The following is a 24,262-nucleotide window of genomic DNA, read 5'->3' as shown; positions in this document are numbered from 1 at the left end:
GGCAGACAAATTATAAGAACATTTTTAGCTTTAATTAGGGAAAGACTCACAGAACCCGTAGTTCCAGCGGAGAACAGGAAAGTAGAAGTGCGGGGGGAGAGCACACCAGCAATATTTATTAGTAAAAAATATCCTCAGGCAACCCCGCCCTACAAGCAAGGTGATTGGCTGGGGCTACTCCTACAGTGCTCTCCCATCTCCTCCAGGACCTGCTGGCCCACATCAGCTCTCAGAGGAAGCAACCTGGAAGGAGCTACAGGAGCCTACACAGCTGCTCTCCGGACCTGGCTGGGCCTTAGCCCCAGTATGTCACCCTGGAAGACGGAGGCAGACAGTCCTAACTAGGAACAAGGGGTGTTGCCCCATTGCCTGACACACCAGACACACACACACACGCACACACACGACCCTCCTGCCTCCACCTCATGAGTGCTGGTCACCACACATGTGCTTACCACACCCAGTTTGGGGCTTGACACCATGCCTGGTTCAGGCAGTGCTGAGGATTAGACCAGGGTTTCATTCTAGCAGCTGAGCTACCTGCCGCCGAATCTAACATTTTACATGTAAAATCCCAAAGAAACAGTTCTGTGTCTGCAGACGTGTGAAGCCAGGATGACAGACACACACACGTGTGCACACACACACGTTTCTGATGTCCTGAGAGGTCTCTCCTTCATGCAAGGCTCTTTGGAGCCCTCTGTGTCTTTCAGGGGAAGGGATTTTTTACTCCTCACCATACAGCCCTGGCTGGCCTGGAATTTGCAATGTAGACCAGACTGGCCTCAAACTCCCTGAGATCCGCTGGCTTCTGTTGTCTGAACGCTGGGGGAAGACACATTGGCACAGTGTGAGCTTGGGGATTGGAAAGGACCATTTGGAGTGGGAGGCCTTCTCTTCTGCCATTTAGGTTTTGGGGACTGAACTCAGATTGCCAATCTCGACTGCAAGCATTTTTGCACACTGAGCCTTCCCCAAGTCCTCCCCCCCACACACACTTTTTTAGGCAGGGTCTCATATCTCATATGATTCTTATAGGATTGACTCTACCTTAATGAGCTGGCTCTGAACTCCCGCTCCTCCTCCCTTTGCCTTCTAGGTGCTGAGATTACAGGCAAGTGTCTCCACGCCCAGCTCACCACAAGAGACTGAGATATTGCTTTAGTTTGTTCTGAGACCGGATACCACTTTGTAGCCCAGTCTGGCCTGGAACTCACTGTATAGCTCAGGCTGGTCTCAGATTCATGGCAATCCTCCTGTCTCAGCTTCCTAAGTGTTGCAAATACAGGAATGACATCACATCTAGCTCTGAGGAATTTTTTTTTTTATCTTAATCTCTGGTCTTTTTACAAAAAATGCCGGTCATGATCCTTCAGCTTGTTCCCACTGCCCCCTTGTGGGGCAGCCACAGCTCTACCACTGTCGAGTCCCCTGGCTGTCCTGGAACTTGCTCTGTAGATCAGGCTGGCCTCAAACTCTCAGAGAGCCTGCCTCTGCCTCCCCAGTGCTGGGATTAAAGGCCTGTGCCACCGCTTCTTTAGAATCTTTAAAGAGCAAATGTGGACTGTAGCCCAGTTGTTAACACCTGAAGTCAGATCCCCAGAATTCATGTAAATTGTGTGTGTGTGTGTGTGTGTGTGTGTGTGTTGTTTCTCCTGTAAATCTAACCCCTGGGGCAGATGCAGGATCCCTCAGTACACTTGCTAACAAAACTAGCCTGTCTACGTGCTCTGGGTTTGACTGAGAGACCCTGCCTTAGTGAGGAACGTGGACGAGAGAGAGTGTGGCGGCCAACCCGGCACACCTGGGGAGGAGGGACTTCAAATGAAGACTTGCTCCTTCAAATTGGCCCGGGACCATGTCTGTGGAGCATTTTCTTGATTGCTGATTGGCCTAGAAGGTGCCAGTCCCAAGGTGGAACCGAGCTGTATAAAAAGCTGACCACAAGCCAAATAACAAGCTAGAAGAAAAGTCCCATGGTTTGTGCTTCAGTTCCTGCCTTGATTTCCCTAAATGAAGGACTGTGGTCTGAAAGTGGAAGCCAATTAGACCCCTTCCTCCCCTAGTTGGTTTTGGTCATGGAATTCTTTTTTTTTTTTTAATTTATTTATTATGTATACAATATTCTGTCTGAATATGCCTGAAGGCCAGAAGAGGGCGCCAGACCTCTTTACAGATGGTTGTGAGCCACCATGTGGTTGCTGGGAATTGAACTCAGGACCTTTGGAAGAGCAGGCAATGCTCTTAACCACTGAGCCATCTCTCCAGCCCGGTCATGGAATTCTTAAAGAAGTGACTCCTTGCCCACTAAGATGGCCTTTAGGGCCCAGAACAGCAGTGGATGGCTCTCCCCTCCCTAAGTCTGTTCAGTCAGTGAAAGTGAGATCCACAGTGTCCAGCTACTGTGTGGGGGGCATCACCGGAACTGCTGGGGGCAGCCCTCTGAGCAGGAGAGGTCCGGCTCCATTCTGAGATCAGGTGTTCCTGCTAGGGAGAGTACACTGCCATCAGGTCTGTTGACCATTCCCTTAGAGAAGGAGTGGGGTCGGTCACTGGACCCTTCCCTGAGATTCCAGCCACCTTCTTGTGCACCTCTTGGCCATTTGTATGCAATTCTGTCCTATTTCACGTGGCCTGGGGTGGGGGGAGGTTAGAGCATATTGGTTGGGGCAGAACTGAGTGGGGTTACTTCTGTGGCTCTGAAGAAGCCACTCGCCATGCTGGGTGAAAACTTTGCAGTGGCACTGCTTTGGGGTCCCCTCATCATCCTCTTAGCACCCCAGCACCTGCAGAGTGTCCATGTGACTTTCCGGGCCGCCCATGGCCTTTCTCTCCCATCTTGACGTTACTATTCCATTTGTGTGTGAGAGAGAGAAATGTGTGTTCATGCCTGTGGAAGCCAGGGGACAGCCTCGGGGGGTCCTCAAGGGCTTGTGCACTTTTTAAAAAGTTGAAAGAAAATGTTTTGCGATTGGGTCTCTTCCTTGTTTGTTTGGAACTTACATGTGAGCCTGGCTGGCTAGTGAGCCCCAAGACCCTCCCTTCCCCCGCTGTCTGTGTCTCCCCAGTTCTTTGATTACAAGCTCTTCCATGATGGGGTTTTGTTTTCTCTGTATGTTTCCGTTGAGATTTTATTGGTTGTGGACCAGCACACAGACATTTCAATTCTTAACACATGTACGAAACCTCTGGAGTCACGTGTTCCTTTTTGAACAGTTACTGAGAGACGTTCCATCCTTAAGACCTCAAACTGTCAAACGCTCAGACTCTTCATTTCTGCTGACTCATGGTTTTATGCCGCACACGGTACATGCTGAAATCCTCAAGATGGAAACTCACTCTGAAATAATTAAGATACATTTTTTTTCCTTTAAAAAAATTACATTTAGGGCTGGAGAGATGGCTCAGGGGTTAAGAGCACTGCCAGAGGTCCTGAGTTCAATCCCCAGCAACCACACGGTGGCTCACAACCATCTGTAATGAGATCTGGTGCCCTCTTCTGGCCTGCAGGAATGCATGCAGGTAGAACACGGTATACACAATAAATAAATAAATCTTAAACAAAAACAAAAACAGCTGTTGTATGTGCACAAAACAATTCACATTAACTGTGTACGGCGTACGGAGTGGCACCTTCCTACCGCCACGCACGTGAGGTCAGAGGACAGCTCGCAGGAGTCCATGCTCGCCTTCTGCCGTGTGGCTGCCGAGGATCCACATCAAGCTTGGCTGCAAGCACCTTTACCCCCTTTAGCCCGTCTCGCAGGCCCCAGGCACGTTTTTGTGTTTTTCTTTAGAATACACAGTATTCATATTTTTTTACGCTTGCTCTGGGGAAGCCAGATGCTATGACCTGAAGACTCTCCAACATCCTGCAGAGAGAGTGAGGACCTGGCATCAGCTGGCCACACAAGGGAGCCGCCTTTTGGAAGGGGACAGTCCTTACTGAGCCCTCGGCTGACTAGAGAGAGCCCTGGCCAAGGCTGAACCAACCACAGCTTGATGGAACCAGACAAATCAACCCCAGCGTTCCCATGTTCCCAAGATAACAAATAATTATTTGCTGTGAGTCACAGCCTTGTCAGTGTCGACAGGTCCCTAGAGAAACTCACGGGGGTGCGGTCCATCCGACCAGGAACCCGGTTGCGGAGCTTCGGGAACGCCTGTCTTTTGGAGTCACTGTCCACTCTGTAGCAATCTTAGGGAGTCATGGCCCTTCTCCATCATGGGATTCACCCCAAATATCCCAGCAGCATATAAATCATTCGTTGAGATAGATAACTTCTTCCTGTATGGGCAGCTAGATAACCTCATCCACACTGTGGGGCCCTGGTATGAAAGCACTTATTCAGCTAAACCTTTGATCTTATAGTCAAATCTACATAAAGCTGGTCCCCCACAACTGTCCTTATTGACAGGAAAGGAGCCCTGAGCAGGAGGCACTGAGCAGAGAGCCAGCAGGTCTGCTCTTACTGATCAACAGGTTCGGGTGACCCTGAATTCTCTAGCAGCAGACTCAGGAAGGTGTAACCCGCTGGCTTTTGCTCTACCCTCACAAGCTATTAATATTCTGTGCTTACCTTCATCTTTCATTTGACACAAGGTCTTAGTCTAGGAAATTAGCTGTTTGCACCTTTACCCCTAAAATATGCAGGAACAAACCTTGGGTTACTAAACCAACCCCAGAGTCCTTCTCACCTGGGTGCCAGCAGATACAGCACCAGGATGCTCAGCCAGGGGACAAGCTCCATCCTAACCCTCCCAGTATCTGCCAGGGAGCTTCACAGCCACGCCCCTTCTGAGACACACTGTGCCCACCATGTCAGTTTTTTATCCTTCCTGCTAGCCCTAAGAGATGCATGCTCGGTAGCATTGTTGTTGACCCGAAAATTGTTAACTACGTGCCTGTGGGCATATGAACTGGAAACCTGGCGGGATGGGAAAACCAGTGAGCCAGCACCAAAAGAGACCATCGAACGGGGAGCATCAAGAGACCTTTAGAGAGAGCATAGAAAGAATGAATGGGACCTGACGAAAAGACTTAGGTGAGCTAATTTGTTTACCCCCAGACCTCACTAGTCAGGGTTTTGGCTGCTATAGCGATCCTTCTGAATCCTGGGAGGTTTGATGGGGCTTAACCCCAACATAAGCTGTTGATTTTTGTTTTTATGTCTTTAGGCAGTCTACCCAGGGGCTGTCCCCCTGAGAAGGGACAATCCATGTCTTCTCCATGATGACATCACGGCTCAGCTCCTCCGATGGCCTCCCAGTCCCATCAGGCCCATAAGTGCCATTTTCCTATTTGTTTTATAGACAAGGGGACTGAAGCGAAACAGGGCCCTGCTCCACCGCAGGTCAGGCAGCCAACAGATGACAGAGCTAGGATTCGAACCCAGCACTCGCAATCCAGGGTTGTCAACCGTATCTAGTCGGTCTGTCATTCTCTGTCCATCGATGTGGTCACCAAGCATTTTCAGGTCTTCCTCCATGCCCCCTTTGTGGCCACTGGAATGTGCACAGCCGTATTTCCAGTGGAAACTCAGTGGGGTGGGGAACACAGTTAGTTAATACTCGAGAATACACCAGGGTCTGGGAGTCCCTGAGAAGCTGTGGTTCCTCCTCTGGCCAGGACTTGAAGGGGCATGTGGTGTAAGAAAGAGCCCGGGCCGGCATGACGGTTCAGCAGGTAAAGGCACGTGTTGCCATGCCTGACCACCTGAGTTCAACCCTGGGATCCACACGGTGGAAGGAGAGAGCTAACTCTCCCTAGCAGTTGTCCTCTGATATACATGTACTGTGGCATGGCATGCACGCACACATACAAACACACATGTAATAGAAATGTAAAGTACAAGTGCCTTGACGGGAGGTGTTGTATCAGGGTTCTCTAGAGGAACGGGCCGATAGACTACGTGCAGTTTGAGATGTGTATACCAGCCTGCCTCTGCTTCCGAGGGCTGGGATTAAAGCCGTGTGCCCCACGCCTGGTTTAAACCCATCATTCTGAAGGGTTTATGGGCGAGCCCCACGGATGCAGCCTCTGTAAGGCCTGGGGTGGATGGTGGCGTGTCACAGAAGGAGCTCCTGTGACAACAGACCTAGCACCAGACAGAAGGTCAGAAAGAGGACAGGATCCCACAGCTCCCACACAGGCACCTCCCACAACAGCCCACACCCTAAAAGACCACACCATTGGCAATAGGAGGGACTCAGGGGAGATTCTTAAACCCTCGCTGGAGGACTGGAGGGATGGCTCAGTGGTTAGGAGTACTTGATGCTCTTGCAGAGGACCCGGGTTTCCAGCACCTGAATGATTGTTCACAACCACCTCTCACTGTAGTTCCAGTAACACACACACACACACACACACACACACACACTTACACACAGAGACACATGCACACACAGATCGCAGCACCTACGTCTCCCCGGGAAAGGATGGGCTTCACATTCAGGTTTTAAAAGGCGTCTGGGAGATGACTTGGGGAGTCAAAGTGAGAACTGGAGTCCAGAGTCCTCAGAACCCAAGCAAATGCCAGTGGGCAGAGCAGCTGCCTTGAAGGCAGAGACGGAGGGAGAGGGATCCCCCAATGAACTGGCTGTGAGTGGGCTTGACTGAGACACCCCACCTCGGTGACTAAGGTGGAGGAGGTCGAGCCTCCACCTGCACAAGCATGTACACATGTACACAAACATGCACATGTGCTCACATGCCTGGACACACACACCCCCACCACACACACACCAAACACACACACACACAAAACAGAAAAAGAAAAACAGATTTGAAGAGCAGCAACAGAAGGAGGGTTTCAGTCTCCCAAACACAAAAGTGGGGTGCCTTTGGGAGACTCGCCCTTGCTGTGCCATGGCCTAGGCGGAGGTCCTGATGACCCTGGGAGGCCACGGACAGACGCTTGCTTCTAGGAGCCTCTCCTTCCCCCCCGTATGCATTTATTGGTTCTCCTTAACGTTACTCCCCGTTTTTAAAGTAGGAATGGCTGGGACGGCAGGCTGAGGGTCGGGATCCCAAGTCCTGGGGACACTGCAAGCTGACTATGACTTTGCAGGCCTGGATCTGGACTTCCTCCTCGGGGTGGATGACCAGGGAGAGCAGTCGGTCGGCCAGTCTGGACTCATCCCCAAAGAGGGCTTCGTGCAGGGACTGCTCGTTGTAATGCCACTTCACTGCTCGGTAGTGGCCTGAGTTCTGGCCCTCACTCAGCCGCTCAGCAAACACCAGCACCTCGAACAGCAGACTCCCTGGCTGTGAGGACTGGAAGAGGTTCAGGAAGTTGGGGTGCACCTGTGTTGGGGGGCGGGAGAGAACCGTGAGCTCCGGCCTGTCTAAAATCCACACTTGAGTGGTTTCCTGAGATTAATTTTAAGACTCAGTGTATGAAGCTGGAGAGAGGGGCTTGGCCATTAAGAGCTCTGACTTCCCTTGCAGAGGACTGCTATTGGATTCTCAGCACCCACACTTGGGTGGCTCACAACTCCGTAGCTCCAGTTCCAGGAGTGCTGATGCCCTCTGTTGGCCTCTGCAGGCACTGCACACAAGTGATGCACAGACACACATGCAAACACCCATGCACATTAAAAAATAATTTAAAAAAATCTACCCAGTGAACACAATCCTCCCAACGCACACATCGGCATCCCATCAGCCCCTCTCCATCTTTTTTTCACCTGACAGTTGAGAATGTCATAGAGAAGGTCATTCTTCTGTGCCAGGTAACTCAGCAGGCGGACAGCTTGTACCTGAATAAGGAAGAGCAGGAGAGGGCCGGTGGGTCTGGGCCTCAGCAGGGGAGGCTTGAACCTCTGCTCTTCCCTCTAGGCACTGCTCCGCGGCCCTGATGGGCAGGCACCTGTGCCAGGACACAGTCCGACTGCATGATCTCCATCAGGGCGGGCATCACCCGCCGCAGCTGTGGGTGCACGAAGTCAGGGAGCGGGAGGTTGTTGAGGAGGCGAAGGCCAGCTACATGCAGCTCCGTGTCCCAGATAGTCGAGATCAGCTCCAGAACCTTGATGGAATGTTCCTGGGGTTGGAGAGAAGGGTCTGCTTTCATATGGCGACCTCCCTGACACACCGTGCTCCATGTCACCCTTCACTGGCCCACCCGGGGCCCAGTAGACAATGCTCCCTACCTTGAACGGGAAGCACCGCACACCTTGGTCAGCCAGGCCCACCTCACGTGGATTTTTCCCCTTGCTAGTCTCCCTCTCAGTCTTCCTAAGCCTTTTGCCCAACATTCTCTTCTCTGCTTCACCCCTTTGGTAAGATCACCAACCCACCCCACCCGTTAACCCCACTTTCTCCCTACCCCAAACCTGCTTCCTTGGTCCTGGCTACCGGTCTCACATTCCCTCCCAGCCCCAACTTGCAGCATCCTCCAATTCTTTCTCTCTCTGCTCTCTCCCTCTCTTCCTTTCTCCCCTCCCTATCCCTCCCCTCCCTCCCCTCTCACTCCCTTTCCCATCCCTCAGAAATCTTTTTGGTTTTATCTTCAAACCCAGCAAAAGGGGTTAGAGAGAAGTGGGTAAAGTACTTGTGGTACAAGCGTGTCAGACCTGAGTTCAAACTCTGAAATGCATGTAAGGCGGAAAGAGGAGAACCAATTCCACAAAGCTGTCGTCCGACCTCCACACATACACTGTGGCACTTGTGCACACACACACACGCACGCACGCACACACTAACAATCATTTCTAAAAATCCAGCGAAAGGGCCAGTGAGTTGGCTCAGCAGGCAAAGGTGCTTGCTACCAAGCCTGACAAACTGAATCTGATCTCCACGTTCCATGGGGTGGAAGGAGAGAACCGACCTCTGCAGGGTGACCTTTGACCTCCACAGCTGTGCCCTGGCATGTGCATGCCCAGATTCACACATGCACACAATTAAAAAAAAAAAAGTTTGTATATTAAAAAAAAAAGTCTTATGTAAAACCAAACTGCTTCTTATCCATCCCCACTTCTACCACCTTCTTCCAAGCCCCCATCTCTGACCCAGATTTCTGCAATGGTGTCCTGTCCCCCACCTTCCATCCTGCCCCCTGCATCTTGGTTCAGAACACCTGAAGACTTAGATCTGCTGCTCCTCTCTCCCCTGCCCCGGCCACTCACTAGGTAAAAAGCTGAAATCCTTAGAGATGCTCGGTCACCATCCCACTGGCTCTGCTCCAGTCTCCCCATTGTCAGCCCTCCCTTCCTGTCTTTGTTAGCAGCGAGGGGCTCACACAAAGGGCCCTGAGGTGTTCCTTGAACATACCAGCTAGTGGCACAGGCTGTTCCCTCATCCTGCAAGGCTTTCCCACATCCTGCCATGCTTTGCTGAAATGTCACCTCGGAAGGTCCTCCCTAGCCACACACCCCATCCCCTTTTTCCTCCCCTTCCATCTTCAAATTATACCACAATTTAACCAAGATGATTCAAAAAACCTGAAAGATGTTTTGGTAGCTTTTAGTTTGAGCCAATTTGAAATAAGGCTGCTATGTGTAATGGTGCACCTTTTCTTTTTTCTTATTCTTTCTTTTTTATTTTTCAAGACAGGGTTTGCCTATGTAACCGTCCTAGCTGTCCTGGAACTCGCTTTTTAGACCAGGATGGTCTTGAACTCACAGAGATGCGCCTGCCTCTGCCTCTGCCTCCCAAGTGCTGGGATTAGAGTCGTGCACCATCACTGCCCAACAGAAATTGTGTAGCCCAGGTTGGCCTAGAACTTGTGATCCTCTTGCCTCCACCTCCTTCCGCAAATCCTGCAAGTGTGCTCCACCACAGCCAGCTGATGCACCATTTCTATGAGCTATAAGTTTTCATTTCTCTGGGATAAAAACCTAGGAGCAGTGCAACTACCAGTTGATAGGTGTGTGTTTAGTGTTTTAAGAGACTACTAAATTGGCCGGGCGGTGATGGTGCACGCCTTTAATCCCAGCACTTGGGAGGCAGAGGCAGGCAGATCTTTATGAGTTTGAGACCAGCCTGGTCTATAGAACTAGTTCTGGGACAACCAGGGACACACATAGAAACCCTGTCTCAGGAAAATAAAACAAAAAGAAAATTAAAAAAAAATTACTAAGCTAATTTCCAGAATGACTGCTCTCCCATTTTATATTCATACCAGCAATGTGGGTGACACCTAGTTTTGCTATGTTTTTGTAGCATTTGGTGTTATCAACTAATTTTAAGATTTATGTATTTATGTATATGAGTGTATCATCTTCATGAATGCATACTGGAAGAGGGCATCAGATCCCATGGGACTACAGTTATAGGTGGCTGTGAGCCATACCATGCTGAGGGTTGAACTCAGGTCCTCTGGAAGAGCAGCCAGTGCTCTTAACCTCTGACCCATCTATCCAACCCACCAGTTAACTTTTATTTTTAGCTATGCTTTTAATTTTGAAGGTTATGATTATGATTGTGGGTGGGTGGTAGTGAGGTGGCGTACAGGGTTGGGTGGGAGGCGCATAAGTGGAGGTCAGAGGAGAGCCTGTGGGAACTGGCTCTCTCAGGTGGCCAGGTTCGGCAGATACCCACCGCACTCCCTCATCAACCCTGTGTTTGAAATCTTGATGCATCTGTCATCAAACATGCGGTTTGTTGTTTTTATTTGTGTTTTAAAACGGGGTCTCTTGTAGCCCAGGCTGGCCTCAAATATGCTCTGTAGCTGAGGGTGACCTTGAACTCCTGACCTCCTTGTCCTACCTCCTGAGTGCTGGGGTCGCAGCACAAGAACGGCACCTAGTTATGATCTGGATGGAGCCCAGGCTAGGCCTGCACTCTGCCCACAGGGCCACATCCACACACTGTATCTTTTTCTTTTAAAGAGCATGTGCTTGATGTCACAAAGGCTTCAGCATAGAGGCAACAAAAGATCACTTCCTTCAAAACTGCACCTCACCCCCACGTGACCTTCCTCACCCACTCCCCTTTTTCTCACTTGAGACGGAATCTCACGGTGTAACCCTGGCTGTCCTGGAACTCGCTCTGTAGACCAGGCTGGTCCTGCCTACAGATCCGTCTGCCTCTGCCCCTCCGGGTACTGGGAATAAAGCCGCTTCCCACTTCTTGATTTTCTCCTCAAGCCTCACATCAGAGGCACCGTGCGCCTGACTGTGTCCCCTGACTCACCCCGTTAGGATGTGTATCCCGCAAGGACCAGGGTTGCCCCATTCAGTGTCCCCGAGTCAGGGTCAACAGACAAGCGGCTAGAGGGATTTTGAGTGGTGAGGGTTAAGATATCGAACACCACAAGCCCAAGCTGGCCTTTCAGCAACGAGGCAAAGTCCCTATGAAAGCAGGCATTCCCTGCCTGCCCCACTGCCTTCTGGGAGTGGATGGCAGGTGAAAGTCTGGGGCAGGGCCTCAGAAAGAAGGAAGAGCAAGGTGCAGGAACAGGCCTGGAACTTCCTTTTAAATGGCTGGGGTTAGGGCAAGGAGGCACGGCCCACAGCCAATGTCACATTCCTGCTCAGAGTTTCTAAGAGCACAGCCGGGCGGTGGTGACACACGCTGGAGGCAGAGGCAGGCGGATCTCTGTGAGTTCGAGGCCAGCCTGGTCTACAAGAGCTAGTTCCAGGACAGGCTCCAAAGCTGCAGAGAAACCCTGTCTCAAAAAACCAACAAAAAAGAGCAAACCATGGTCTGATTGAAAATGTAGGATAGAGGCCCTCCAGCAGACCTAGGTAGGATATCTGGTGATAGCTGGCCATGAGGAAGCAGGGGAACCCCCACCCTCCATCCCGTCCCAGACTGCAGGGACCTGGAAAGTCCTTCTAAATAGAAAGGGTTCTGCCTTCCCAATACAGGCGCATGCAACACACAGGGCTGCAGCTCCCCATGGGAACTGAACTCTGCAGCATAGCATGCAACACAGGAAGTGAACTCCGCAGGGTGGCATGCAACACGCAGGGCTGCAGCTCCCCGTGGGAACTAAACTCCACAAGGTGGAGCCACAGGCTCTCTCATGGAAGCAGCTTGAGGTGGCCTGGGAGGACCAGAGCTTTCAGGCATCAGAGGAAGCTAAGGTGCTGTGCTCTGTGAGTGGGTGGGGGAGCACCACCAAGTGAAGACCTCAAGAAAACGTTACTGTTTTAAAAATACTCTCAACTCGAGAGCCCCAGGCTGGCCCCAAACTCACAACCCTCTGACCTTAGACCTCCTGAGCACTAGGGTTGCGGAAATGCATCATGTCTCAGCCCGAGCTTTCGTTTCGAAAGCTTGTTTCATGTAAGAAACAATTCTAGTTTGCCTTTTCCGTGTGACCAACACCATGGCTGAAAGAATGTGGGGGAGGGAAGGTTATCAGCCCGGAGACAAGACTACTACTACTACTACTACTACTACGACAACGACGACTACGAGGGGCCAGGGAGACGGCTCAGCAGCTAAGAGCCCTGGCCGCTCCTGCAGAGGACCCAGGTTTGGTTCCTAGCACCTACACGGTGGCTCACAACCATCCATAACTCCAATGCCAGGATCTGGCTCCTCTTCTGGTCTGAGTCACCAGGCATGGATACAGCACCCATAGATCTCTGGGGACAAATACTCATACATTTAAAATAAATGTTCAGAGGAATGGTGTGTCCTAGCTAGCTCACTGGTTCATGTGTAGCTAAATTTCTTCTAGAGCCCAGGCGCACCTGCCTATGATGGTGTCACACACAGTGGCTTGGGCCCGCACACCAATCCTCAGTCAGGACAGTCTCACAGAATTGCCCACGGGCCAGTCTGGGGGACGTAACTTTTCAACTGAGGTTCTATCAAGTTGATAATAAAAGCTAATCCAGGACGGAAATGTTAAAGTTTGGAATATGCAAATCTTGACGAAGGGTGAGCCAACAGGACCGCTCAGGCAGGCCTGATGGGGCTGGGACTGTATCCTGGGGTAACGCTGTGGAAACGCTGGACACCACCTTGGACCAAGCCCTGCCTCTCCTCTCTCCTGCGGGCTGATCTACGGCAGTGCTCCAGGGCATGGAGGGTGTGCGCAGCATGCTCGTGGCATGTGGAGGTGAAGGAATTAGCTCAAATGTCCAACCGCGGGCAAACAGTAAGGTGGCCACAAAACAGACCACTGAATATTGGTCACTATCTGAAGAAGGAAATAAAACGTCCAGGGGAGGATAAATCTTAGTCTTTTCAATGTTTTGGGGTGTGTATGAAAGCAAACCACACAAGATTATAGACCGCATATGTATGGTTTGAAACCAAAATGTCCCCCTCCCCGGCATGTGTTTTGAATCCTTGTTCCCAGTTGGCAGCTCCATTTTAGGAGGCTGTGGAATCCTTAGAAGGTGGGGCCTCGCTGGTAGAAGTGGGTCACAAGAGGCGGGTCTTTGAAGGGTCCATCTTGCTTCTGGTTCCTGTGTCTTTCTCTGCTTCCTGGTATTCTATGACACATACCCCCATATCACAGGCTCCCACCACCAAGGGCCAAGCTGCTGTCGCGCCTCCCCTGCACCCCCCACCCCCCGCCCGTGATGAGCTGACACCATGAGCCAAGTTAATCATTTCCTCCCTTTGTTGTTTCCGTCGCCCTTGGGTGGCAATGCTGCAAAGTTAACTCTGTGCAGGAAATTGGTACCAGGAGTGGGGCTGTTGCTAACAGCCAGAAGGTGTGGCTCTCAGGCCCCTGGAACTTGTTTGCAGGAGGAATTTGGAGAAGATTGGAGGTACAGGCTAGGAACTCCCTAGAACCCTGGAAGTGGAGCTTGGCGGATGATGAATGCCGATAGACGCCAAACAGCACAGACTCTGTCTGCGAGGATTCAGGTGGAGAACAAGGACTGGGTTGAGAACTGGACCACAGGACAACCACATTTGGTAAAGAATTTGTCTAGATTTTTCCTGGGTCTTGAAATTTTGAATGAGGTTGAATTTGAAAAGCAATGGCCTATTGGTTTGGTGGAGGGATTTCAAAGACAGCACAACATTCAGGCTGCGGTGCCGTTATGGTGGCAGGTGACTGCGAACTACTGTTAGCCAGTCTCACGGTGAAAACTGGGAGCAAAGAGCAGAGCAGAGGGATCTGAACGCACACAATTTGTGCACACATAAGAGGAGCACATTTTAAAGTGCAGAGAAAATGACCGTACTTGTTAAAGAGATTGACACCATTAGAGAAAGGGCGAACTTCTGGACCATGAGGTGAGACCCCACTCCAGGGTACGAAACTGGAGATTCACTAGTAAGACCTTCCTAGAATGCCACCAGAGTGCTCTGTTCACAAAGGGCCACCTAGAAAAGGCCACTGTGGCTGCAGTACAAGGTGGCCTTAGCCACTCACTGCCCAGGCTGGCAGCAGGACTTGGCGTCATAACTGTGGGCTGACTTTGCAGGCATTCACAGTACAAAGATGTCACAGATGCTTCCACCAGGATTCCAGAAAACAGAGAAGCCCAAAGCCCAAGAAGCCAGGCAGAGGGTTTATAGAGTTGTGGTCCCTTCCGGAAGCCCCTAAGAGGGTTGTGCACACACGGCTGTGAGGGGGAAGACAAGGCTGCAATGCAGACTCCACGATACAGGATGCCAAGAATGCGGGCTGTCTGCTGAGGAGGAAAGCTGTGGGTATGGACGGACTGGAGCCAGCCCAAGAGAGAGCAGCAAATGCAAGACCTTAGGGGTGGGGTTACGTAAGCACCTATGGTACTCCGTGTCACCACGGCCCTAGCTACTAAACACGGAGCGGCAGGATGTAATGCCCACCCTGCTGGGCTTTTTCCTATCCATCCTTTATCCACTACTATCCCTTCCTCCCTTTTGGGATGGGAATGTTCACTCTGGGGTTATATGTTGGGAACATCTTTTTGATTTTACAGGCATTCACAGTTAAGGGTCTACGCCGAGTCTCAGAGCAGAGTGTACCTACAAACACTATTGGAACTGTTCAGACTTGGGAGAGTTTAAGAGATGGATTAAATAAATTCATTATGCATTGGGGATAGCTGAATCTTGGGGGCAGAGGAGGAATTCTATAGTTAGAATATGAAGTATAGGGGCTGAAGAGGTAGCTCAGAGGTTAAGAGCCCTTGCCATTCTCACAGAGGACTCAAGTTCACCAGAGTGCTCTGTTTGCAAAGAGGTGACTCACAGCTGCCTGAGGTCTAGCTTCAGGGGACTGTGTCTCCCTCTTCTCTTGGGGCTGGCCATATTTGGGGAAGGGGCTGCATGCGTGAGCGTGTGGAGGTCAGAGGACAGCTTGTGGGAGCTGGTTCTCACCTTCTACCGTGCGGGGCCTGGGAATAAAATTTAGGTGGTCAGACTGAGACGCAAGTGCCCTTACCTACTGAGCCATCTTGCCCTGGGTTTTGTTTGAATTGTTATTCTTTCTGCCTCACACACACAAAAGATGTTGTCAGCAGGGCGGTGGTGGCGCACGCCTTTAATCCCAGCACTTGGAGGAAGAGGCAGGCGGATCTCTGTGAGTTCGAGGCCAGCCTGGTCTACAGAGCGAGTTCCAGGACAGCCAGGACTACCCAGAGAAACCCTGTCTTGCAAACAGCCAATATGTGATTGTGAATTAAATATTTAACCTTTTACTTCTTAAAGAATATGTGATTATTGTGTGTGTGTAAGACTTGTGTGCCCTGGCTTGCACGTGGGCTCAGAGGACGGCTTTTGGGGGTCAGTTTTCGAACTCAGGTCAGCACGTTTACCCTCCCAGCCCTTAGCCATTTTTAACTGGTGAGGAAGAGACATTTTGCTAGAGAGCAATTTGGGGTCAAAGACCTTATATTTTAGAATTTACTTTTTGTTGTTGTTGTTTTGTTTTGTTTTTCTGAGTCATCAGACCCTAGACCCTGGAATGGACTTCACCTCCCAATTCTCCAACCACCTCCACCTTTGCTGGCTTCTGGGGTCCTGAGGCCAGGACTCCCCCAGCTGAGCTAGCTGGGTCCCCAGTTGCTGTTTGCTTTTTTAAACATCCCTGTGGTGAGCCCTAAACCAGGATTAGGGAACAGGAATCTTCAGCCCCACTCCAAGCGCCACAGAGGGAGGTGGAAGAGCTGGTGACCACTGGGCTGCCATTCCCACACAGGGGAGTGCCCGAGAGAGAGACTGAGCAATAGGGTTTGGCCTGCGGAAAACAACTCCCATCTTTTCTCCTGACCTTGGCCTATTTCTCCTCTCTTCTGTCTGGCTGGTGTGGAGCTGTGACTTCTACTTCCCTTCAGCTCCTCCTCCAGCCTAAGCGGGAAGGTGTGGTACCTCTAGCTGCACAGCCAGTCTGTCAGGAGGCAGACACCGTCTAGCCTGGAAATGAGAGGCCTCACCTGTGTGTTACGCGCTGGGTGTCTAAGACTAGGAGGAGCTTTCTGCTCTTTGTGGGGCGGGTGTCCAGTGTCATTCAGATGTGTGCAGATAAGTGTGCCTGCCTTGTTTCTGGGTTAGAAACTCAGATTCAAACAAACTTACAGGACCCGACTTTTCACCCTATGCAAATCAAAGGACCCAAACCTTGGGGACAGGCTCACCTGGATTTTGAGCCTGAACTTCCTGATTCCAGAGAAAGCTTTAAGAGCATTCAGGGCTTGGATTTTGACGCTGTTGTCCTTGTCATCCAGCATCTCCGCCACCAGGCTGACGTCGTCGGTCGTACAACCCGAGGCCTAGAGCGTGTGAGGAGAGGCGGAAGAGACAGGAGGAGCGGGTGTCCTGGGCCACTGTCTCCCAAGTCTCTGAGACCTCCCCCTGCCGCCACCAGCCAGAGGGACAGGTCTGAGGATGCTGCCTGGGGTTAGGGGTGAGCTGTGAGCCAGGGGGGCAGACTGACGCCCGGGACGCCCCCACCCCGCCTCTCCTCACCTCAGCCTCCAGCAGATACACATAACGGGTGATGCTGTGTAGGATCATGCTCTTGGCATACTCATCCTGTCTGCACTCCAGCGAGTTGAGGAGTCTTCGGATCTCTCCCGAGTCCCTCCCGTGGCGCTCTCTCTCGATGGCCAGGCCTAGACAGCACCCCAGGCCCACAGTTCAGGAGATGGGCTCGGAAGCGGGGGAGAGGAGGAGGGAGCCAAGGGCAAAGGCTTCTCTAAAGTGAAGGCTTCGCTGTGCCCAGCCCTTCAGGCACTAGCGGCACCGCCTGGGCTCTGTGCAAAGACCATGACTCCTGTGCCCTCTGTCCTGACGCTCGCTCACTGGTTCACAACCACAACCTTCCTGGTGTGTAGTCATGACAGGCTCGCCGGACACCTGGCAGATGACAACCAACCATCTCCAAGAAGTCACCCTTTCCCTGATGGCACAAAAGTACCCTATGGAGAGATGGCTTAGGGGTTAAGGACACTGGCTGCTCTTCCAGAGGACTGGGGCTCGGTTCCTAACACCCACATGGTGGCTCACAACCATCAATCGGATACTTCTTCTGGAGTCCCTGGGCATTGCACACAGGTGGTATACAGACATCTACACAGGTAAACTGCCGTAACACATAAAAAAAAACATGTACCCTATGACCTAGTGGGGAACTTAGGGCAGAAAGTCCCTGCTCTTCCTTTCTTCACTGGCTCCAGGTCCTGGGGGAGAGCAAGAGATAAAGCTCTTGATCCCACTTCTAATACCTGGGGTGGAAGAAGCCAGAGTGGGTGATTCCTCGGGCCCAGCTCCATGAGTTCTGCTATTCAGGGACCCTCCCCCCAACTATCTTCTATAGCAGTGCCTTGCCTCAGGTGCGGGAGAGGGGGAGGGAAACTAAGGCAGGCTGAGGAGAGAAAGAAGGGAGAGAGCAGCTTGAAGGAGTCACCTTTGGGCCTTCCCCCAGGGGAGGCCTTAGGAGCAGGTGTCTCCTGGGGTAGAGCCCTCTCCCCAGGGACCAGACACTCACGGGCGATGCAGATGGGTGAGTTGGAGCAGAGGGGCGGATGACATTTTATGCCAGCCCTGATGGCCTTGTAGAGCAGGTAAATGGCCCCGGCGCCTGTAGCTAGGCCCACAACGCTTTTGCGGAGGTCCAGTTGCTGCAGGCACCGGGGAATGGTCTTGCCCATGACTTCAGTGCTGCCCTGTGGTCTAGGTGGGAGCTAGGCCCAAGGTACCTGCAGAGAACATTCCGGAACCAGAACCCTGGCAGGGCCGAGAACCAGGGTACTAGAATTGGAGCCTAGGCAACAAAGGAAACCCAGGAGTTGATGGGGTTAAGGGTGGCCTTCAGGGAAGTAAGAGACCAGAGGATTCAGCTTTGGGAGGCTGCAGAGATGAAGCCAGGGACTCTGGAGGTAGAAGGTGGGGGGGGGGGGGGCTGAGTGGGGCTCAGAGGCTGCACTTCCCGGCAAGGCAAGGCCATGGGCTTGTCATTGCCTGTTTTTATATGCCCATCATTTATTTGTAGACAGGGTCTCAGTGTGTAACCCTGGCTGACCTGGAACTCAGAGGACTACCTGCTCTGCCTCTCCTTGCTGGAGTTAGAGGTGTGTGACATCACACCTGGCTTCAGTGTTTTATGCGTGTGTGTATGTGTGCCGTGCACACATGCATATGGTACCCAGGGAGTCCAGAAGAAAGTGCTGGATCTACCGGAGCTGGAGTTACAGCTGTGAGCGGCCAGTTGTGAGTGCCGGCAACTAAACTCGGGTCCTCTGGAAGAGCAGCAAGTGCTCTTACCCCTGAGCTGCCTCTCCACCTCCTCGCTTTCAATTTTTTGAGATGCGATATCACATAGCTCAGGCTGGCTTCCTTCTTACTATTTTGTTAAGGATGACCTTGGTTGACCCTCCTGCCACTACCGCCCAAGTGCTCGGTTACAGGTGTGCCCCACCATGCCCAGCCTGTTGGGTTGTAGGAGTGTGTGGGAGGTGTGTGTGCATTCGTGAACATGTTTCTGTATGCACATGCAGGTATAAATGCCCGTGTATTCACATGCATATACGCTGGACAGAGATTAATACCAGGCATATTCTTTAGCTTCTCTCCATCCTATTTTATTGATTGTATGTATCTGAATGTTTTGCTTTCATGTATGTACGTGCACCCATGGAGATCCGGTCACCTGGCACTGGAATTAGAGAGCACTGTGATCCAGCATGTAGGTGCTGGCGGCTGAACCTAGGCCCTTTGCAAGAACAACCAATGGTCTTAACCACTGAGCCATCTCTCCAGCCCCCATTACTGGTTTTCAATTATGTGCTTACATCTGTGTGTGGGTTTGTGACCGTCAATCAGGTGCCTTCAAGGGCAAGAGGCACCAGATCTTCTTGCAGCTGGAGTTGTAGGTGGTTCTGAGCTGTCAGATGTGGGTGCCGAGAACTGAACTTGGGTCCTCTGCAAGAACAGTGTGCACCTTAGCTACTGTCATTGTTCTCAGATGGACTCTCCCTGAACCTGGGGCTCATTGACCTGACTTGACCAGGTGTTCAACAAGCCCCAAGGATCCTCTCGTCCCCACCTCCCCAGTGCTGAGATTACAGGCACACACTACTGTGCCTGAATTTTTTATATGGGTACTGGGGATCAAATTCAGGCCCTTGTGTTTGTATGGTAAGTGCTCCACCCACTGAACCATCTTTCCAGCTCCTGTTTTTTTTTATTAGAATATATATTTATTGTTTAAATTGAGGGGCTGCACTATGACATCTTCACGTGTGTGGGCTGTGTATTTTGATCTCATTCATATGAATTTCTCCAGTTCCTTTTTCTTTGAGCCAAGTTGGAGTGGCCGGCGGGTGGCGCGTTCCAGTACCTTTTGTTCCACTAGAGGGCAGCAGAGGCCCACTTCTGGGCTTGGGCCTTTGGGTTTGGGGAAACTCAACTTCCAAGACCATCTGTTGATCTCCAGCATGGATGTTCTGCCTGGGTGGCAGGTTGTTTCTCAAACAGGGTTTCCTCTTCCCACCCGGGCTTGAAAATGACAGATGGACACCTTAGAAAGAATCGTCCCGCCCAGCTTCCGATTGCAGCCCTGGAGTACGCCTCCCTGAGGAAGTCTCAAGGGGGCACCCAGCTTAGCTGCCTGCACTTAGTAGTCACAGCTTAGAGACTTATAGGCATAGCCCTTACTGTTTGGAATGAGGGGCTCTGTGTCCTCCTGACATGGAGGGAGAAAGGGCAGCTTGCCCAGGTGTCTTCTCTCCTCACCAGGGTCTCTTCACAGCCTTTGCTGTTGCGTGTGGAGGTGAGGGGCTTTGAGCTGGCCAAGAGCATGGAGGTGCTAGAGCAGGGCTGAGCCTACCTGCTGGGAAGAGCCAGGACAGAAGGCTCCAGAGCTGAGCCTAGACAGAAGTTTAGGGGGGGAGTAGCTGTAAGGACAGGACCTGGCAGGCACCACCCACTAGGTGCAGGGAACAGGGACTGCTCCTGCAGCCATTATCTTCCTGTCCCCTCTTCAATTGCTAGCCACCAGGGGCACTCAGATCTGCCTGGCTTCAGGCAGGCAATTCCAGGGTCTCCTGCAACAAGGAACCAAGGAAGGGGAGCACAGTCTCTGCTGCTGTGGAATCACCCTCACCCGTCATCCCTGCCACCTGGTGGGGACTGTCACCTGAGACTCAAAGGCCACTCTGGCTGATCTTAAGACGAGGTCCGTGTTCCACCCTTCTCACTCAGCCTTCCCACCTTTTCTGACCCCCAACCGAGTTGATTCTGCACACTTGACAGCCTATGCACAATGCTCACCTCTCTTTTATTCCATTTTCCAGTATGTGTGTGTGTGTGGGGGTACCTGTGTCCATGTATGGTACCACATGTGTTGGCGTGTGTGTGCACATGTGTGTATACACGTGGAGGCTCAAGGCTGACTTCTAGAATCATCCTGGATTCTAGCTTGCTTTCTGTGGTGATAAACACTGTGACAAACCCAGCTTGGTGAGGAAGGGGTCGATTTGGCTTCCACTTCCGGATGACAGTCCTTCATTTAGGGAAACCGAGGCAGGAACCGAAGCACAAACCACAGAACGTTTTTTTCTAGCTTGGTCTTTGGCTCATGGTGAACTAACCTTTTCACGCAGCCCACTCCCACCTGTTTAGTCCTGGCACTTTCTAGCCAATCAGCAATCAAGGAGGTGCTCCACAGACATGGGCCCAGACCAATCGGATGGAGGCAAGTCCTCATTTGAAGTCCCTCCTTCCCAGGTGTGCCAGCTTGGCTGCTACCCTCTCTCCCACCTTCCTCATTAAGACAGGGTCTCTCAGGCAAACCCCCGGCATTCAGATAAGGCTAGTTTTGCAAGCAAACTGAGGGATCCCATGTCTGCCCCAGAGGCTAGATTTACAGGAGGAACACCATACCCCTCTGGCATGTACTGAACGCAGGGCTTGCCATGTACAGGCAAGGGCCCTACCAAGCTACAGCCTGTCCGCTCAGTACACATCGCCTCTGGTCACGATGAGAAGCCACACAGCTCAGGCGCAGGTGGCAAGCCTACCTGCCCCCTAGGAGGCCTCTTAGATGTGTCCACTAGTGATAAAGCACAAGCACATTCCCTGAGCCGAGGCCCACGTCCACCTGTGGAACTCCAAAGCCACTTCCTCACCGTTTTCACCCAAGCGTGGGTGGGGGTGTTTCACTGTCCTTAGGCTCCAGGCTCTCTTGGGGGCTGGTATAAACCGGACTGGGGGCACAACTGTAACCCCAAAACTCTCAGGAGGTGGGGTGAGGGTCAAGAAGTTCAAAGTCATCCTTGAGTACTTAGCAATTTGAGGCTAAGGTGTAGAGCAAACCTGTTATTCACAACACTTTTATTTACTTATTTATTTTACTTTTTTTGTTTTGTTTTTGAGACAGGGTTTCTCTGTGTAACAGTCCTAGCTGTTCTGGAACTTGTTCTGTAGACCAGGCTGGCCTCGCGCTCACAGAGATCCACCTGCCTCTGCCTCCTGAGTGCTGGGATTAAAGGCCCGGCTTACTTTTGGTTTTTTGAGACAGACTCTAGGTAGTCCAGGAGTTCAACTCAAGAGGTATTCCTGTCTCTGCCTCTTGATTGTTGTGTTAAAAGTCACCAGGTTCGGCTCCCCCAATTTTTAAATTATGGGGGGCGGGGGGGAGCGGGGCATGCACATACTAAGGCACACATGTGGAAGTCAGAGAACAATTTACGTAAATCGGTAGGTCTCTCACCATATGGGATCTGGGAATCGAACTCAGGTCGTCAAGCTTGAAGGCAAAGGCCTTTACTCGGTAAGCCTCCTTCACTTCCGCGGCCTATCTCTCGGGAGCCTTATCAGCTAAGGGGTTTTTAGTCTTCGCTACACCCATTGAAAAGCCCTTTGCGGTCCGATCGATTCGGGTTCTAATCCCCGCAGTGTGGGGTTCCTCAAATGCACTATCTGCGTTTCGGTGTTGGCTCAGAAAATGCAGCCAGCAGGACTGGCCAGAGAAGGTGCAGATCCTATCGCTGCGCAAGGGACACCTCCCCATCAGTGCTCAGAGGAGAAGACTGGGGGGCGCCCGTGCCTCGCAGCAGATCCCACACTCCCCGCGCTTACCCTGGCCGCGGAACTCGAGCCGAGGGGCCCCTCTGGCCAGCTCATGACCCGCGAAGGCGTGGGGACCAGGAGACGCAGCGTGAAGCGCGGGAGCGGCCAGCGCCCGGGAGGAGGAGCGCGGGGCGGAGCGCATCGCTCGGCCTCCCCCGCGCCCCCGCCCCTCGCATCCGGTGGCGGCACAGGATGTTCTTTCGCTTCGGTCCCCCCCCCCCCGCCCCCGCTCTCACTTTCTCCCCGCTCCCCTCCTCCACACCCGCCGCGCCCCACGCCGGCACCTTGTTTAACCCCTTCCCGCCCGCGCCCAGGGCGCGCAGCGAGCCTGGGGTGCCCCGGAAGGCACACGACTGCGCCCAGCCGAGCTGCCCGTCTTGCGTCAAGGATGGAGGGTGCAGTGGGCTTCCGGGGACAGGCCTCCAGTTCCCAGACTCCCGCTAGATCGCCAAGGGAGGTTCTCGGGGACCCAAACCTGCTATTTCCAGACTCCCTACACACCTTCACCCCTCCACCTTGCTATATCGCAAGGAAAGGTTCCCGGGGACCCGGCCCGCACTCTCAGATCCAGGGCGAGATCGTCAAGAGCAATCGCGAGGCGCGCGCTCTCCTAGGCGCGGACTGGCGTGCGTAGTTATCTCCCGCCTAAGGGGCGGGGGAAGACCCAGCAACTATAACCTCATCCTCCCCCCCCCCCCCCCCCCCGCCCCCCAGGTTGCGCTAAGGCGCCGCTCAAGCCGTTGGAGAGGATGGAGAGAGGCCACACCCCCTAAACGTCACTGTTTCCAAGGCAATCGGAGGCGGGGCTGGAGACAGGCGGACTTTAGGGACTACAGGCAGCCTGGTGCTCCGGGACAGGGTGCGGCTGGGCTGGGGGCGCGGCGGGGGGGGGGGGCGTTTCTGACTTTTTTTTTTTTTTTTGACTTGCTTGGTGTTGGAGAAAATGAATGAGCGACAACTTGTGTTCGTTTGTTTTGATTCAACAAACGTTTATGCTTGTCGCCATTCTTAGGGATTGTCTTGCTCTTTCCAAGCCTCCTGTTCACAGGTTGTCACGAATGCGGGTGGAGTGGCCTTGCATCTGGGATATGATTCTGGAATCGATGTAATTTTTCTTCTTTTACATTTATTGCGGGGGTGGGGCTCGTGTGCCACCACATGCAAAAGGATCTCTGAGAGCAGCTACTTGTAGGAGTCAGTTCTCCCTTTCCACCTCGTGGGAGCGAAGGAATCGAACCCTTGTCTCCAGGCTTGGCAGCGCCTTTATCTGCTGAACCATCTCTGCAATTATTCAGTGCCTCTCTTCTCTTGTAATAAGCGCTAATCAGGGAAGATAGTTCTGTAATTCATGGAAGGCCTCAGCCATTCAGGGAAGGAAGGCAAACCTGTGTGCTCACGACTTATCAACTCATTCCCAGCACTCAGGTCTTTGTGACCTTTGCCCCTTGTAGTTCTAGCTCCTTTGACAGTTGTAGGAACTGAGTCTGAGCGGTTCATTAAGCTAGGTGTTGGAACCAGTGTTAGCCCAGTAGCTGAGTGGTGGAGCCAGGATAGGACCCACTCCTATGGGTCTGAATCCCCTCGTCATGTTTCCTTCTTAGACTAAGTGACATGAAAGGCCGAGTGTCTCCGTCATGAAGGAGTTTATAGTCTACAGGGAAATGGTGTGAAGATACCACAGGACATAATTAAGCAATAAAACCTAGAAAATGTTGACGGCTGCTCAAAAGGTTCAAAATAGGGTTGGTATTATTAGAGGCTTTCCTGTGGAAGGTGCCTTTCCAAGTGGGTCAGGAGGTGGTTGTAAAGCCAGGCCGCCAAACTGGTGACTCAGAGCTAACCAGA

General features: G+C 52.2%; 1 protein-coding gene across 2 annotated transcripts; it reads right to left on the bottom strand.

Moving 5' to 3' along the window:
• Window positions 1–6,805: 6,805 nt before the first annotated feature.
• Window positions 6,806–22,512, bottom strand: Armc12 (armadillo repeat containing 12). 2 transcript variants are annotated; one of them, XM_041634914.1, is made up of 7 exons: window positions 22,427–22,512; window positions 19,686–19,843; window positions 16,814–16,959; window positions 16,483–16,617; window positions 7,872–8,045; window positions 7,690–7,761; window positions 6,806–7,306 (listed from the first exon to the last, which is right to left on the bottom strand). In XM_041634914.1, exons 2-7 carry the CDS (start codon window positions 19,765–19,767, stop codon window positions 6,974–6,976), a joined length of 942 nt encoding a protein of 313 aa, XP_041490848.1. In that variant the 5' UTR covers window positions 19,768–19,843; window positions 22,427–22,512; the 3' UTR covers window positions 6,806–6,973. The 2 variants fall into 2 exon arrangements, with proteins under 2 accessions (XP_041490848.1, XP_041490849.1); XM_041634915.1 differs by lacking the exon at window positions 19,686–19,843 and adding an exon at window positions 17,754–18,045 and having other exon boundaries at window positions 22,427–22,495.
• Between the last annotated feature and the right edge of the window lie 1,750 nt (window positions 22,513–24,262).

This window comes from Microtus oregoni, unplaced genomic scaffold (assembly GCF_018167655.1).
Source record: "Microtus oregoni isolate MIOR12 unplaced genomic scaffold, Mior012 000046F_ref0000063, whole genome shotgun sequence".
Classification (NCBI taxonomy): domain Eukaryota; kingdom Metazoa; phylum Chordata; class Mammalia; order Rodentia; family Cricetidae; genus Microtus; species Microtus oregoni.
The sequence above is the reverse complement of the archived record's forward strand: the minus strand, read 5'-3'. Positions and strand labels throughout refer to the sequence as shown.

Bases quoted from the DNA above. Each gene is read 5' to 3' on its own strand.
- Armc12 (XM_041634915.1), bottom strand. From the start codon at position 17,997: ATGGGCAAGACCATTCCCCGGTGCCTGCAGCAACTGGACCTCCGCAAA. The intron at 7,762-7,871 runs GTGCCTGCCCAT...TTCCTTATTCAG, and splicing joins CGGACTGTGTCCTGGCACAG to GTACAAGCTGTCCGCCTGCT. The intron at 7,307-7,689 runs GTGAAAAAAAGA...CCCCCAACACAG, and splicing joins ATGACATTCTCAACTGTCAG to GTGCACCCCAACTTCCTGAA.